This window comes from Amblyomma americanum, chromosome 2, assembly GCF_052857255.1.
Source record: "Amblyomma americanum isolate KBUSLIRL-KWMA chromosome 2, ASM5285725v1, whole genome shotgun sequence".
Classification (NCBI taxonomy): Eukaryota; Metazoa; Arthropoda; class Arachnida; order Ixodida; family Ixodidae; genus Amblyomma; species Amblyomma americanum.
Window position 1 is genome coordinate 19,778,265 of NC_135498.1, and position 16,836 is coordinate 19,795,100.

Sequence of the window (16,836 nt, forward strand, 5' to 3'; positions counted from 1 at the left end):
CTGGAGCGCTCTCTCTCTCTCTCTTCTGGAAGAAAACCAGGAAAGAACGCTAAAAAAGAGATGACTGTGAGAGAAAGACGACGTGCGCAGACGGGGGATTCAGACGGCATGCGCGGAGAGAGTGAGAGCAGTGAGACTGCCTGGGAACGGAGAGGAGGAAGAGACGACTGCTTGCGTCACGGTCAGGCTGAGACCTCTCCTGCCTCCCTTTCATCCTCAGCCGTGGCCCCCGCTTGTACACGTCGGGTCACTGACGTGAGACCGCCCCGCGGTTGCACCTTTTTCTTCGTCGTCGCTCTTCCCGCTCATTCTCGAGTCGTTTAAAGCTCTGTGCAGCCGGCGGCGGTCACCCCTCTTTCATTTTCCTCTCTCTCACTCCCTTCCCCCCTCCCCTTTTTTGACAGCCCGATGAACAAAGTAGTACCTCTGTCGAACTCACGGTGCGCCCTGAGGAGAGGCTCCCGGAGAGCATCCTTTCCCTCTTACAATCCCTCAGTCTGCAGAGTCGTTCGGTTTTTCCTCCGGGGAGGGAGATGGCTCGGTTGCACGTACGTGCGTGGTTCGCAGTCGCGGTTACGGCGCTGACGCTTCCGTGGAGCTCGCGCGTGACTTTCTATCGCCGATGACTGACACCAGACTCGGTCTACTTTTTCGTTCTTTTTTGCTCTCGTCTTTGCGTGACGCGCAGCTCGGCTGATTGATGATCCGCGCGAGAGCTGAAGCTTTTGAGAAACTCCCCTGCGCACAGTTATTCACCCCGCCCACAACCCTTTCTGTTTGCTTGTTTTCTGTTTGTTTCTAAGTCACTCGCCTCGACGATCTCCTGGGCAACCTTTTTGGCATCCACGCAAGGTCTCTCCGCGGCTTCGTCGTTTAGCTTCGCGGCATTCTGTGCTCGTCACATCACGCTTGACTGAAAAGAGCAGGTTGCTTTCAATAACCCACGGTCACTAAATTTTGGTGTTTCAATGTAAAATTATTGTGCAAGAAGCGCGCTTCAGAGTGCAAAGACTACGGACTCTCGATCATGCAGTCTGTAATCTTACTAACTGCTGGCAATGCACGATATATTACCTGCTTAGTTTCTCAAACTTCCAAGTTTTTAATATTTCTTTTCCTCTGTGTTGCTGGAGTACAGTTAATCCGATACGAAAGAAAAAGGAGACAAAGAAAGCAGCTTTTTTCCTGGCTTCATCATTTTCTCTATGTTGAGTCTAAAATCTCGCCGTCGTACAGATCTGCACAGCGTTCCGCACAGACTAAGTGTAGAAGAAACGGTCGTAGATATGCGCATGAAAGTGACAAGCTAGTACAGTGTGAGAAAATAAGTTCGAAGGGTAGTTCAGACAACATTCGCACATTGCAGCCCTTTACAATTAGCATAGGAAGTCAAGCGCGGCCTGCGAATAAGATCATACGCACAGCTGAACTATGCTAGCATTCGTGGGAACTTTCCGCGATGCGTTTTGATTGATTGATTGATCGATTGATTGACTGATTTATTGATTGACTGATTGATTGATTGACTGATTCCTTCGTTCTCGTTCCATGCGCGGAGTGAGAAAGGGGTGGGTTAATGTGCTATGGGTGGTGCTAAGGCTCAGAAAGACTGAACTCGCTACCACCGCATACCACGTGCATTGTTCTTACCAAATGAGCATGACGTCTGATTTCGAAGGTGCTGTTGCATATAAGTGTGCAAGTTAACCTTGAGAGTTCTCACCAGCACCACAGGCTACTAATGTGGCGTACGAGGTACACATGCCGCCAAGCATAAACACGCGGTTCAATGATCACGGTGCTCAGACGTGGAATCATTAAATTTAAGACTCTCACTGCTCCTCAATACCGATGCCGCACTTGTAAGCCGACATTATTACCATCCTTCTCCTCTTCATCGTCATCATCATCATAATCATCAGGCCTCTCCTACCGAACTCGGAGTGCCACTTCTCTATTCCTATCCCTGCAAATTTCCGTATTTCACCTCTCCACCTGGCCCTCTTCCGTCCCTGCCTCTGTTTTGTAGCAATGACTACATTACGGTAGCATTTCGAGCCTTCAGCGTGGCGACGCATTCGGCGCCGCCACCCCGCGGCTGCGCAGCCACGCTGTCACGTGGTCGGTCACGTGGTGCGGAGCAGCTGCCGGCGGCTCGGCGACGTGGCTGATAACGTAGTTGTTCACGTGACCAGCCACGTGGTGCGGAGCAGCTGCTGCTGCCGGCGGCGCGGCGCGCCGGCGGAACCAAGGTGCCACAGCTGTGCGCATGCGCCGTGTCAAGCGGGACGAAGATGAAGAAAGAACGCCCAGCGAAACGGAGCCATGCCTTAAGAGGACGAAGAAGAAGAAGAAGAAGCGAAACGGAGAGGCGAAAGAGTGACTTTGCAATTCAACTGGGCAAGTTCCACTCGGCCAGATGTAGCTATCGCGTCACTCCAGGTTTAACCAGAGCTAAACCACCGCCATTTTTTTTCGTTTCTTTGCTATCTTAGCTCCTCCATTACATGCCTTACCCAAACAGTTTTCTCCCGTCCATTTCTGCTGCGACATCAGTTTCCCCCACATTACACGTTATCATACTGTGCCTTCGGTACCCCAGGCGGCAGCCCCTGTAGTTCACGCCATGGTGTTACATTTACCTTTGGCGTGATTAATGCGAACTTACGCCCTATAAAACCGCTTGTTCAACGTGAAACATGGCAAGAAGTAACTGTGCGAAACCATTTTTCTGTTACCTTTGGAATCATGGCTGCCAGATTCGAGATCCTCAACATGATGTAAGCCGACAGAAATAGGGGAAATTGAAGGCATCGTATTAAAGCATCTCGATATTGCCATGAATGCCACAGTAAAGAAGAACCGACTAGATGTACTGTCAACAAGAAGATCTCAGGCAAATGGTTATTCATAGAAGAAAGTAATTTCATTTCAAAACGTTTCATGGGCGAAATTGGTGATACGTCACAGCTTGTATTGCTTTGGCACTGGGCTGCAAGATAATCAAGGCTAAAACACACACACGAACTGCACACGCTGTGAACTGCAGTAATATTTTGCAAAAAATTTCAAGTACGATGATCACTTTTTGAAGTACTACGAAGATAGTGCGGAAGCACAGCAGCCTTTGTCACATTCATGGCTACGCACCACATGTATAAATTGCGATGCATTGTGTAAAATTCGTTGGAGGCACTTAGATATCTCTGTACTGTGGGAAGGTGAAGCCTGTTTGCGACTCATTTCGCTGATTTGAATTCGCCGCGCTTGAATTCATTTCGGGGCAGAGGAAAAGAGCAGCTGGCGCGATCGTGGCAGAGAGATCACGTGACATCACAGCTTCACGTGACATAAAATGAAACGAATGGACACGAGTATAAGCCATTAAAGGCTATCGCCTTAAAAATATCTGAATATTATACCAAAAAGTTTGTCCCTGAAGTCTAGCCGATCTGTGTTGGGCTTGAGAAGCATTTGTTTTAAAACGTTTGAATGATCCTGGCTATGAAATTCAGTAGCTGTTAAGATAATGACTGCGCAGGCAGACTCAATAAGAGCTGCATTAGTTCAAATGAAGCTCCAATCTGGTGTGTATATATATATATATATATATATATATATATATATATATATATATATATATATATATATATATATATATATATATATATATATATATATATATATATATATATATATATATATATATATATATATATATATATATATATATATATATATATATATATATGTATATATATATATATATATATATATATATATATATATATATATATATATATAAGCAAGCGAGCAAGTAAGTAAAAGTAAATAAGTAAGTAAGGTTGTAAGTAAATAAAGAAATAAATACAGATTAAATTAATGCTTCTATGACCCAATATTTTATCCAAATAGTCCGTCATGGAGCATTTCATAAATGGTGGGTATTGACAAGTGGCGGTTAACCAAAACATTATTATATCTTTAGCTGCCACTTTTGATGATAAAGTAAAATACATTATTTATTATAGATACCTCACGGGCCCTTGGGGGAGGGCTTTACATGAGGGGTAAGCCAATGGGCCTGGAGTGGAGATAAAAAGATAACGTTCCAAAATGTTTCAAATTATCACCAGTCGGACATCTTCAGAATAATTTTGCATATCCGTGCCCAGGTCGTAGTTCTTTCCGGTCGAATAGAGTGACGTTTTAGGCAGAACGAGGTGTGTTGCAATTTTGTGTAACGCATGGCCGGAAAAGTTTATTGAGAGTGATTAACAGCTTATAAATGCGACCAAAACCCACGGGACAGCAATGGAACAAAGTCTTCGCTTATCTACATTTGTTGTCTTAAAAACAAGCCGGTCGCAACTTCCCGAGCATGTTCGCTCATTTATCGGCAGTGCTTTTCCGCAATAACGTAGTGCATGCAGTGAAGCACGCTTTACAAGAGAAATGAAGCGCATGAAGATGGATGGTTCGTCAGATCTTTTACTATTGCGATTTGGTAAAAGACGCCGTGGTGGGAAGGTCTGAAATAATTTAGACCACCTGTGGATTTTTTGTAGCGAGAGCTACACTACGCCAGCTATTCGAGCCTTCAGCGTGGCACCCTTGATCTCCGTGGCCACCCCTTGAGCCCCGTAACGGCGCCGTGGCTGGTCCGTGGTTGATCACGTGATTGGTCACGTGACCAGCCACGTGTTTGGTCACGTGGTTCAAGCCGTTACGTGACTACTATGTGTGCAAAACCACTGTGTCTTCACTTTCGAGCCGAGCCTAAGCGTAGCCAGGCAGGTGTAGCTCTCGTGTCACTCCAGGTTTAACCAGAGTTTACCACAGCCAATATTTTAGCGCCCGCTGACATCTCACGGCCCACGGATGCTTTTTTTTTGTATTCCGCCCGGAGTGGACGGCGTGGACGACTGCAACTTTGGCTCAACAGCCATGCGCCGTAGGCACGGAGCCATTACGGCCTGCCTTGATACTGAAGTTTGCGAAATTAACAAACGGAGAACTTGTGGTGACAAATAGAGCCAAGACCGCAATATGTAGAAGAAAACACGATAAAAAAATCAAAGACAATTTTAATTAAAGCAGGGCATATAGGCAGGGATTAGAAAGAACGCATACAGCTAGCGGAGTAAAGCTGTCACAGCAATGGTGCGCACGGTACCTGTGAAGTCGAAAAGGCAAGTCACTCCAATGGTGAAAAAGAGATGAGGATCATAATATATTGGAAAAGGCTCTAACACAATCTGTTTAAACAAAAACGTGCGCATGATTAATTTCGCAGGTTGCTTTTGTGCACATAAAAAAAATCACGCCTTCACGGCAAGGCGACCGCTTTTTGCAAGTACGTATCTTACAGCAAATGTGCCGCAGAGTGCTAAAGGACAGGGAAGAAGGACTTGGTTTTGGTCGCACCTCAGGTTTGGCTTCGCAGCAGCATCTCGTGGTTTCAGGAGGCGGTGTCAGGAGGCGCTTAAGCCTCTTAGAAAACCCCGACAACATGGATGACATTTAATTGCACTGGCCAGTCTGAAATGAGAAGGTGAAATTTCTCCCCATTTAATATGGGCAACATGTCAAGGTAAACTGAGGTCAAAAGGTGCACGTGCCACCTATCAAGCTGGTGTCATGACTTTTCAAGCCTTTGTGCGATTTCAACGACTTGTGCGGTGTACAACGTCGTTTGGAGTAAATACCGATCTTTATCCTTGAACACACGCGCATAGAAGAATAGTTAGTATTAGTTATTCGGAATGTTTCTGCTGTAATTGCTCGAGCCCATCTTATCACAATCGCACTAAGGGTGAACGGTTCATCTGTTGCTCTTTGTAGGAGGTGACCTATGCTGGACTGATGCATGGTGACTGTCATCAGCGAGCGACGTTAAGGTACTCAGTGATACAATGGAGCTTTCTGTACGTGGGGTGTACCTCGCGCTGCGGTTTTGTACACAGATGCAAGTTTGCAAGAAAAGTCAACAAAGCGGTGTAAGCGCGCACGCACGCACAAATTATCATGAACTATCTTCGCTAAGCAAAGAACGCAAATTAAAATTCACTAGCACTAATCTTGTTTTCCCAGCTAAACATCGTGTCTGTGAACATGAACGTGCGGCGCGAAATATCCGTGTACTTCGCCCCTGTATTTTTTAGCCGGACATTAAAGATAAGTATACAGACAAATTAAACTGAGCTTTCGACGCAGTAGAACTGTCGCGCATGTTTCATCTTTTCTTCATTTTCTCTAAACCTTGAGAGGCTGTTGTTACATTCTATAGATTAAGTAGAGTAAACACAACGTATCTTACGAATCGTTATGTTGATCACCAATTTAGTTCTTTCTTGAAGGTCCCCCAAAATACGTGGTGACACTGCTTTTGAGGAAAGGATAGGAGTAACATAAAGCCAGCGTCCGATACATGCAGTATGGGTAGTCATACATGAAGAAAGGGTATGTACGGGTTTTGTTTAATATTCACAGCACGTTTGCATCAGTAACCGCAGCCACGGAAGGCATAAGGAAAGCGCAGCGTTTGTAAATGTGAAGAATAATTTAAATTATTTTACGGCGACTTCAGTACCAGTAGCACTTAACGAAAATGTCGATGTCGGCGTTGTCTGTGTGAAGCGTTGGGGAGTGATGCCTCCACCCACCAACCACCAGCCACCTCCTCACAGCACCCCCCTCCCCCCCCCCCCCCCCCCACATCTTGGTGGCTGACCACTCACCCATCACCAGTCTCGACCACTTACCCATGCCACCCCCGTCCACTTTAGCCTTCCAGAGGCGCCATCTATAACCCGCTCACCTTAACGCTCTAGAGGCGCCACCCATCACCCGCCCACCTTAACCCTACAGAAGCGCCATCCACCACCCGCCCAGCTTCACCCTCCAGAGGCTCCATCCATCAACCGCCCACCCTACTTTACCCTCCAGAAGCGTCGCTCACCACCAAACCACATATCTACACCCTCCACAAAGCTTCCACCTACTAGAAGCCCACCTGGCAGCTGAACAAAAAGGCGACGGCGAAATCGAATTCAAAGATGCAGTTGGAAAGCCAGCGCCCTCCAGAAGCACACCACCCACTGGCTCCCTCCTCACTCACCCGCCAACCATGGGGCTGCCCATCCGCTATCCACCACTTTCGACCCTTCATCCACCGCCATTCATAAGCGCGCCACGTACTACCTCCGCCAACCTTCACCCCCAAGAAAAATTCTGTCGCGTGCGTGATGCCCCGCCTTCGAGCAAAAACACTCATTGGAGTATTAACACATCAAAGTAAACATCAAGGGTAAATCGAACTGCTATCGCAGCTTTCGCTCATTATGTCTCGTAATATTCGTTACTGTTCCTTCGAAATAGAAACTGCTAATCAGATATGTTATGCGTTACTCTTTGGTTTACTCAAATTACAAGCCGCCCCCCCCCCTCTCATACCCCTATTTCGGCCTATTTCTCGTTCGATCAGAATTTATAGGAACAATGTGGTTAGCGGCTACTGAGCGCGCTTGACCGCCATATTATCTGCAACCAAGGCACCTATTGCGAGCTTCTTATGAAAGGCTTAGGCATGGGCTCGGACATTGTGGCTAACCAGTGAATCCGGCAAGCTTGGCTAGCGTTGTCTGACTGGTACCTCAGATACAGCTACAGTTGTGGCTTCGGCGGCTCTCCGCCAGAAAAAAAAAAACTGATGACCTTTGGTGCAAGCCTAATGTCATTAAGAGAAACTTCGTCTCATAGGAAGACAATATCTGCTTGCAAAAATAAAAAACCTCGAGAACCTGTGCGGTACAAGTGTTTATGGTAAAGTGTGCTTTTGGAAATTGCGCGCACATGACTGAGGATATGCTGGCGGCGCCTTCTAGCGTGAAGCAGAGTACATAAACGTTAGTTTCGGTATCTTTTGTTCCGGCGTTCGTTGGCTACATTTCCAATAAAGTCTAAGTCAAGCCAGGCCAGTTATTTCAGTTCAGCTTGCGGCGGCAAATCGGTATAATGCGAGGAAAGTTAGCGGATACATTGCGTGAGCTTTGTTTATGATTATGATTGTTACGAGGCTTTGCCAGCCAGCTTCCGGCGTGATTAGAACATGAGCCAGGATCAGAGTAGCCTAGCTGATGTTGAGTACGCGTTCATCGCCAAACTCGACAACGCCAAAGACCTGTCACAACTTTTGCGAGGCATAAGTATTAAAGAAGTGTGTATCGTGTTCTTGCATAGGTCAGCGTTATACCGTGTTGTCACCGGGTTACGAAGCAAAAGTGTGGAATTTCATTTTATTTCTGACTTGTTTGCAGGTAGCTACGGTGGAAATAAACGAAGTCGGTATCCGAGTCATCGCCCAAGAAGGCAAATGTGTTCAAGCGATCGCATTCGTTCAGCGAGAGCTCTTTGACAGCTATGCACTCAAGGAACGGACGCTGTCGTTCGACATTAGCTTATCTATATGGCTGGTGAGACGTTAGCCACTAAAGTAAATATCAAATGTCATCGGGCACTAAAGTGATACGTTCTAAATTTTGTTTCTTTTTTAAATCCCTGCGGCTGAATATTGATTGATCTATTAGAAGCAGCGGATGCTTGCACTATTACTGTTGTTGAGTTAACTAGCATATGTTGCTACATTGCGTATGCCCGCATGCCTACAGTATTCCAATGTCGCATGCAGGGCAAGTCTGCTATTAATCATACATTATAAGCGCAAAAAAAAAAGGCAGCATTCTGTTTACAATATTACCGCAATTTAATACTGTGCTGTATATCCCACCTCTTACAGGAATGTCTCACAATGTTTGGTTCTATGGGTGGACCTGTCTCGACACGACTCTGCTACGGAGGTCATGGAAATCCTCTGGTGATGTTGTGAGTGCGCAATGTTGATAGATCATGCATTTTTAATTGAGTGCAAAATTCTGCCTGATCCAAAGCTTTAGTTCATTTTTTAAAGGCATTCATTCACTTGTGAACAGATGTACAGTCAATCTGTGACTTGAAGGATAATATCACCTAAATTACCCAGGGAAATGTCAATATGGGGCCAAGTTTTGTGGTTGGCAACTTCAGTATTAGCTACCGAGTTTTAGTTTATTCGGTTGGCTCGTACATGATTGGCACACTCAAAATTTTTTAATGCGTAACCATTACTATCCACACTTTTACAATTACAAAATCTGTCCGTCTGTTGTGTGATGCTGCCACCACCCTTCTGACGGCTTCTGCCTGCTACCCACCCATCTTTGTCCTTCACACTCCAGAATCCCCTACCCACCACCAAGCAACCCACCTACATCCTCCAGAAGTCCATCACCCACTATCCACCCATTTTTGCCTCCCATCCATCTTCGTCTAGAACCTGCCACCCACCACCAACCAACCCACCCGCACCTCCCAGAAGGCCTCCAACTTCTAGCCACCGACCTTTGCCTTTCACTACCTTCACCGTCCAGAAGCCTGCATTCACCACCAACCAACCCTACTCACACTACAGAAGGCCATACCCACTACCCATACACTCATTTCCACCCTCAAGACACCTCCACCCACGAGAAACCCACGTTGCACTGGAACAAAAAAATGATTGTGAAATCCGCTTCAGAGACTCAATCGGAAGGCGGTCATTTTAGAAGTGAAATGAACATGATGCTTACAACGCACTATGCACTTTACGGCAAGAGCATGGAACAGATGTCATTGGCACACTCAGAGTGCTCTGTGTGTCAGTGTCATTTGTTCTGCGTTCATGAAATAAAGTGCATAGTGCGCTGTAGGCATAATGCACAACCAACTAAGCCTTTCTCATGCCCTTAGCCTGATATAAACTAAATTACATCATATTGTATCGTGTGATTGCCCGCACATTTTTATGTTTGACTGTGCTGTTGGAGGTTTCTTATTTTGCACTTATAACACATACTATGGGGGACGAAAGTAACTGATCTCCCAGCCAACCAACCAACCCACCTACGTCTTCCAGAAGGCCCTACCCACCACCCATATACTCTCTTTCGCCCTTCAGGCACCTCCACCCACGAGAAGCTCATGCAGCACTGGAACAAAAAATTGTCCAAGCTTATGCAAACCAGGCCATCTATCCCACATCTATCCTTCTTCACGTCACACATCCCACACTCTGCCCCAATAAAATCCCACTTTTTGACGCCTCTCCCACGCTATATCAGGCCACACGGGCTTTGCCAAAAGTACAAGCAGCTCCACTAATACCAAACCCCAACCCTGACTAGTGGGAGGCCACACTGGCCAGCTCCAGCCTAGAAGACCAGTGGCAGCTGGCGCACCGGGCCTAGCTGACAGCAAAAGCCATAGGAGGCTCGGACTAAGGGCCCCTCCCTGCATAGGGGACTTCCTTTTGAGCTAATAAATGTTTTTCACCATGTGCGCCACAGTTCGAAACTTGGAGGGGTGGGTCAATTACTTTGTTCCCGATAGTACCTTGATGAACTGTATTGTTCAAGTAAATGCTTCTTTTTTTTATGTCATTATGCAATCAAATAAAGGGGAAGGCCAAATGCAAGCCTTTTTTCTGTGCTGCCATATTCTTGCTACATAATCTGTATTTCACCATGCACTAGTTTTTTTTCTAAAATTTGGAATGAATTGTATACATGTGAGCAAAGATTGTAATAAGGGAGTGAATACTCATTGGCAGTAAAGATTCTTGCAAGGTAGTGCAAGGCTTGCACGAAAGTTTATTAGGCAGCTATTCCTTTAACATTGTTTTGAAATATTGATGCAGTCTAGAATGACTGTTTTGTTTTCATCTGTAAAGGAAGCATTCTGTTCTGTCTGATACCTAGATTGTTCATCTTGGTATTCCAACCCCCACTTCAGGCAGCACTAATCACTTAATGCTGTCCAGATGCTTTGAAAGAAATGGTCCAACTGCTTTGAAAAAACTGTTTTGGTTTGTCATGCTTATCTAGTTGTAGTATTTAGTTAAGACAGCTTGACCACAGATTTTTTCATTCTGTAACATTTTCATGGCGGGCCATCTTAAGAATGCCTGAGTTTGTAATAGTGCTTCATATTTGTATTACTTCAAATTAGCAAAGAGTGAAGGTGTACATAACACTTATCCTTGCAGCCTTGAAGAAGGTGGCGTTGTCACTGACTGCAAGATACGAACAATGGAGTCTGAAGGTGTCATGAGCTTTGACTTATCTAAAGACAATGTAATTAACGTTGTCATATTGAAATCTGAAAGCATAAAAGAGGTCTGGTCGGAACTTGATACCTCCAGTGAAGACCTGGAGGTATTTATATCTCCAAATGAGCCTTACTTCAGATTGAGCACATTTGGACCTGCAGGCACTGTTGAGGTGAGCTTTAAGAATGGTTCTTTTGTATTCTGGCATTTGTTGCTTTTGCTTCTCATTCACTCACTGCCTGGTTAGAAGAAGCCTCTTGAAAATAATTGCAATAGTGACTCTTAGTGAAAGACATTTGAAGTCACTCTTGCATGCAATTGCCAAGCTGTGCTTGAAGCTTTTAATCCATTCTGATTCGTGGAAGCTTGTTATTGGTAGCGTGGCAAAGTTGTAGTGTATACTTTGGAAACAAGCTGTCATATGCTACTGCTTATGCTGAATTATTTATGTACAACATAGGTGGCTTACTCCAAAGAATCGGACTATGTGGATTCCTTCCAGTGCAAAAAGGAGCAAAAAAACACGTGAGTTGTGCAGTATTTTATGCTTAACTAGTTGCTTGAAAATGTTATTTAAAACATTGTAGCCTATGGGGGGTTATGAAGCATAAGAAGGTCAGAGATAATGTTTGGCAGGTTTCATACAACAAACTTAATGAAACCAAAGGAGATGTGGCACTGTAGTCATAGGTCTGCTAGGCCCTTGGTTTGTCACATTTACTTTAATGAAGTTTAGAAGTGGCAGAGTGGAATCACCAGCCTGCATGCAGAGGAGAAACTTGGCGCATTCATAGGTGATAGAATCATAGAGCAGCACGAGTGTGGGAGTTATAGCAAGAGTGGAATAATGATAATGATGCCTTTGAGAAGCCACTTGCCATTTCTATAAAAGAAATCTGTTTCTACCTAAACTGTCTATGCAGGCCTGAAGAAAGCCAGTTAGGTTGTTTTTAAATACAAAACACCCGTTGCTAATCTTTATTATGTGTACGGCTGGATAAAAAGTCCCTGTATGACTGCAGAATTGTTTACATGCTTCTGACGAGTGAAGAATATAGGCAGTTAATCTACTGTGCAATCGCTTGTTTTTTTCATAGCAGCAGGTAACACGAGATACCAAGACTAAAATGGAACGATAAAATTGCTCTTTATCCTTTTGTCAAAGCATGGGCTGCTAAGCTCACTGTTTTGAGAAATACTCTTCACTGCCTTTTCTAGCCACAATAAAAAAATACCCATGTTATGACATGAATAGCACTGAATTGATAAAAATAAGAAAACACTGCTATATCTAGCATTCTCACAGATAGCGCTCAAAGTTCACTCTGTACATGATTGTGATTATCTGAAAGGGATAGTTCCACTTAGTTCCTTCAGTTGGTGCCAGATGACGCTAAGGCACCCACTGCAAGCATTTCATATGCATAGGCATACACACAGGGGGGCAGGGGGTCTGGCCGCCCACCCTAATCGTTTAAAGAGGGGCACCAAGTCTGCCTCCTACCTTTACTCTCTTGGACGTGACCTGTCATTGTTTATTGTGCAGTGTCATGGCCATGCAGGTTTTTCGATGATACTGGCCGGTGAGGACCCATGATGTTGCATGCCAAGTACTGTTTACTTGCCGGGTCACTTTGAGGCTGCCTGTTTAGGTCTTTTTTAGCAGTTAACAAAAGCCAGGTGTGTTGTATATTTTGTGAGGTTTAGAGAAAACGGAAATTTCTTCAGTAGCGCATTACACTGATGGCTCAGCGGCGCAGGGACTGCCTTCCTTTGCCGATGTTACACTTGAAAGTAAAAACCACTGCTCAGTAATATTTTGTATATTTTGCAATTCCGTCACATTGAAATAATTGTGGGGCCGTGGTGAAACTTTTCTCCCCCTAATGGAGAATCCTGCACACGCCCATGTTCTTATGTATTGTCACACTATAGACCAGTTCTTTCCTCCTTCCTTCCTGTCTTCAGCTATCGATTAAATCTCATGAAGCCATGCATCAAGGCGCTGAACCTGTCTAACAAAGTGGCCATTCGCACTGACCAGCTGGGGTTGCTCTGCTTCCAGTTCCTCATGCGCACAGATGAGGGCATCGCCACATTTGTTGAGTACTACGTGAGTTCCTTTTTGCATTCTTCATCATTCTTCATCCTCCATCTTAGATATTTTTCTATCTCATGCTGGCATCAAATGAGCACTAGCCTAAAGAGATGGTAAGTGACAATCTGTAAACTTATGCATGAAAGTGAGCCTGGAGCATGCCTTATACGCATAATTAGACTGCATGAAGAATTTGGGGGAAAATGGTAGAAAGTGTTCTTGTATGAATAGAAATGGTTTATGGTTTATAGTCATAGCAATGGAAAGAGGAGGGAAAGTCACGTGCAGCAGCCTAATCAAGCCTACAATGCACAGGGAAGCCTGTGTGGATGCAAAAACAGCTTATATAGTGCAGATTCTCAGTTTTTGAAATTAAAGCAAGTCATACACAACGGCAGGCTGTACTTTTGTCCCATTGAAAGTGCCGAATAGGGTTTCTCTTCGAAAGTCTGATTTGGGCAGATTAGAAGCATGGTTTGGTGTCTCGGGTGACCCACAAACATCACTGAATATTTTGATCTTTCACAGTCAAATCTTCTTGCATAATGTGTATTCAGATGGGTGGCTGAGTGTCGAGTAGGGCAAAAATGGTGCACCTGCTCATGAGAGACAGCAGTAGCATAGACGAGGTATCTTTGGACGGTTTGTTACTTCTTCTGGAGTAGTTTCCTTTGAGTACCCCTGTAAATGGATGCCACTTTAAGTAAACTAAGATGTACAAATGGATAGATTATAAGCAACAGGATAAGAAGGAGTTGGAGTTTGGGAGAAAGATGATTGATGCCAACTAAGTTAATTTTGCACAAAAACATGACGTTTTTGGACTGAGGCGGTCCCGAAACATCATGTTTTTCTGCAAAATTAACTTGATTGGCGTCAATCGTCTTTCTCATAAATTCAGCTTCCCAGCCGGACAGACTTCTGTCAAATGTTTTCTTTTGAGAAGTTGGAGTGCATTTGGCAGATACGCTATCAGTAGCGGCTTACCTCTATTAAAGGCATACGGAATAATGCGTAATGGACGAAAAAGCTTGAAATCATACTGAGGGTGGCAAGCGAGAAGTGGGAGAAAACATCACCTGTCTAGCATTAGGCATTAAAATGCTAGTGTATGATATTCCAGCTGAGATTTTGAGAAAGAAAAGTGCACTTGGACAGGACAGATATGATGGAGACACTGAAACAACTCTCAGACTTTTGCTTCCTTCCACCACCCCGCCCTCTTCTTGTTGAAGAAATGACAGAGATAGCACTAATACTACCTCTTTCAAAAGCACTCCTGTCGGGCTCTGTCGGATTGACAGAGTTAACTGCTGTCATATAATTACTCCTTTACTCGGAGTGTTACTAAGAAAGGAGATGCAAAGATGTCATCACTCCTTTTCAGACGCTGCTATGTTACAGCAGTGGCAGTTGCATTCACTGTTGATAGATGTTGCCACATTCATTGCTGTCGTATTTCAAGGACAACACTCCGTAGAACTGGCACCTGCAGGAAACCAGTGCATAAAATCGATCATACCAGTGCACCACGGGCAGTATGCCAAAGCCTTTTCTTTCATCAACATGATAACACCAAGCCCTGTGGCAATTAGGAGACGGTGCAGCACATAGCAAATCTTGGCTGAACAGTCCTACAGCACCCTCCATATAGTCTGGATTTGGCACCGCATAGGTTATGCCTTTTTGGGGTGATGAAAGGTTGACTGTGTGTGTAACATGTTTGTAGTAAAGCCTCTGCCATGTGCCCTGTGAAGCTGTGTCACCTGTGGTATCGGCAACTTTTTTACAGGCTTTTCATAGCAGCTCAGGTTTATCAGTGGTGCAAATGGATAGCTGATGATAGGGACTATGTCGAAAGGTAGCATGTTGTAGCTTTTTTTGAGTAATACAAACAAGTGCCAGTATCTTTTCTAGTTTCCAAAGAATAAATAAGAGCATTTAGTTTCAAAGCAAGCCTTGCAGTTGAGTCCTAAATGCCAGTTTGTAGGCTGAGGCCACAATGATGTGTAGGGCAGATGCGTTCTACAAACACCAATTTGCCGTGCTTTTTTTTAGAATGGTGGATGAGACTTCATTCAGAAGTTTGGTAGTGAAGGGGAAACTTCACCATAAGAGCCAAGTAATATTCAAAAGGGATTACGAATTAGAATAAAAATGTTCGCGTGGAAAACCTTTGCTGCAGCTTAATTTTCAATAAAGGGAAATCTGCCTCTGTGCTTCTTCATAAGATAATTTCATAAGATAATATCGTAATTTTTTGCTTATTTTTCACACGCTGTAATCCTGATTGTGCTCTTTGCGCATGCTCATCGCTTGATGGTGGTGATCGGCTCCTATATATTAGACGTGGTGGCTATTCGAAATATAAAGTTGCAAGTTAGCACCTGTCCTGTCTACTTCTGTGTCGTCCGTGTCCTTTTTGCGCTATGTTTTCTAAGAGAAAAGGGAAGGTTGTGCTTTCACATTGCTAGAGATATTCAATGGTGGTGACGGAGGTGTTCCAACTTGCTCTTCTACTAAATGACATCTGCACCTCATTGTGTGTTGGCTGCTGCATTGAGTTTGAAGATCCCGTAGCTAGTGATGTTAACGCCTGTTTGTGGTGTACATCAGCAATGAAATGATTTTTCTGCAAGGGTATGTAAGCGAGGTTAAGGCTCAAGGGTATGAAAACATCCTGTTTCTCTCCAGAACTTGTAGAGTGCTTGGTTGCTTGCTCAGACTTAGGGGTGCTTAACTTTAAGTCAAGATGACAATTTCACAATAGTGTCTACTTTTTGTAAATGAAATCAGAGCCTCTTTCAAACTGCTTTGGAATATATAGTGGTAATTTTGCAATTCACCATTACTGTAATATAGTGTAAACATAAAAGTGTAGTTCTAACATTGTGGTTTCACAACTGAAGCTGTTGTAATCAAATGCTGCAGGAATAATCCACAGTTTTTCAAGCTGTTGGTAAAACCACAGATATATTTATTTGAACCAAGTGATTATCTTACATGGTAGTTTAACATGAAGCATAATTTTCTTTAGCTTAAAGGGCTTGCCTGCCTTTAAAGGGCCTGCCTGCCCTTGATGTAATTAGACAGCTAATAGAGAGAGATTTCTGCATTTGCTGCTGTGATTGTATTGTTTCAGCTGAGATTTTTAAATTAAGGTTTTCTTGTTCATGATGGACATTATATTTGATTCTGTGGTTTACCACTCGCCTGTATGCAGTAAATAAAGATGTAGATTATTTTTCTTATTTTCTGTTTTTATCTTTGTTCATTAAGTCATGTTAACAATGTCTTTGGTAGAGAAGAGAGGGATTTGAATGTGCAGTTGCTGCTGGTAATATGTGCATTCTGATCAATGTATGTTCATGTTCAATGTAGTTCATGTTCTTTTCCATCTGTATCATTTTCTTGCAGTGCACTCCGAACCGAGAGGACTGACAAAATGGGCAGTGCACTTGTCATGTGAACTTAGCTCTTTGTATAGATGCATGTGAGTGTGCAACACTTTCATAAATAAACTTGCTGTGTACTTTATCTGCCTGTGTTTGAC

The 16,836-nt window shown here is 44.1% G+C and overlaps 1 protein-coding gene across 1 annotated transcript; it reads left to right on the forward strand.

Annotated features, from left to right (window-relative positions):
• Nucleotides 1-7,985: 7,985 nt before the first annotated feature.
• Nucleotides 7,986-16,820, forward strand: Rad1 (Radiation insensitive 1). The gene is made up of 7 exons (XM_077653401.1): nucleotides 7,986-8,218; nucleotides 8,319-8,474; nucleotides 8,798-8,883; nucleotides 11,123-11,357; nucleotides 11,646-11,710; nucleotides 13,154-13,298; nucleotides 16,701-16,820. Exons 1-7 carry the CDS (start codon nucleotides 8,111-8,113, stop codon nucleotides 16,722-16,724), a joined length of 819 nt encoding a protein of 272 aa, XP_077509527.1. The 5' UTR covers nucleotides 7,986-8,110; the 3' UTR covers nucleotides 16,725-16,820.
• Nucleotides 16,821-16,836: the final 16 nt, after the last annotated feature.

Excerpts from the sequence above, each read along its gene's own strand:
- Rad1 (XM_077653401.1), top strand. The coding sequence starts at position 8,111 with ATGAGCCAGGATCAGAGTAGCCTAGCTGATGTTGAGTACGCGTTCATC. Across the intron at positions 8,475-8,797 it reads TTAGCTTATCTATATGGCTG|GAATGTCTCACAATGTTTGG; the intron begins GTGAGACGTTAG and ends CACCTCTTACAG. Across the intron at positions 8,884-11,122 it reads GGAAATCCTCTGGTGATGTT|CCTTGAAGAAGGTGGCGTTG; the intron begins GTGAGTGCGCAA and ends TTATCCTTGCAG.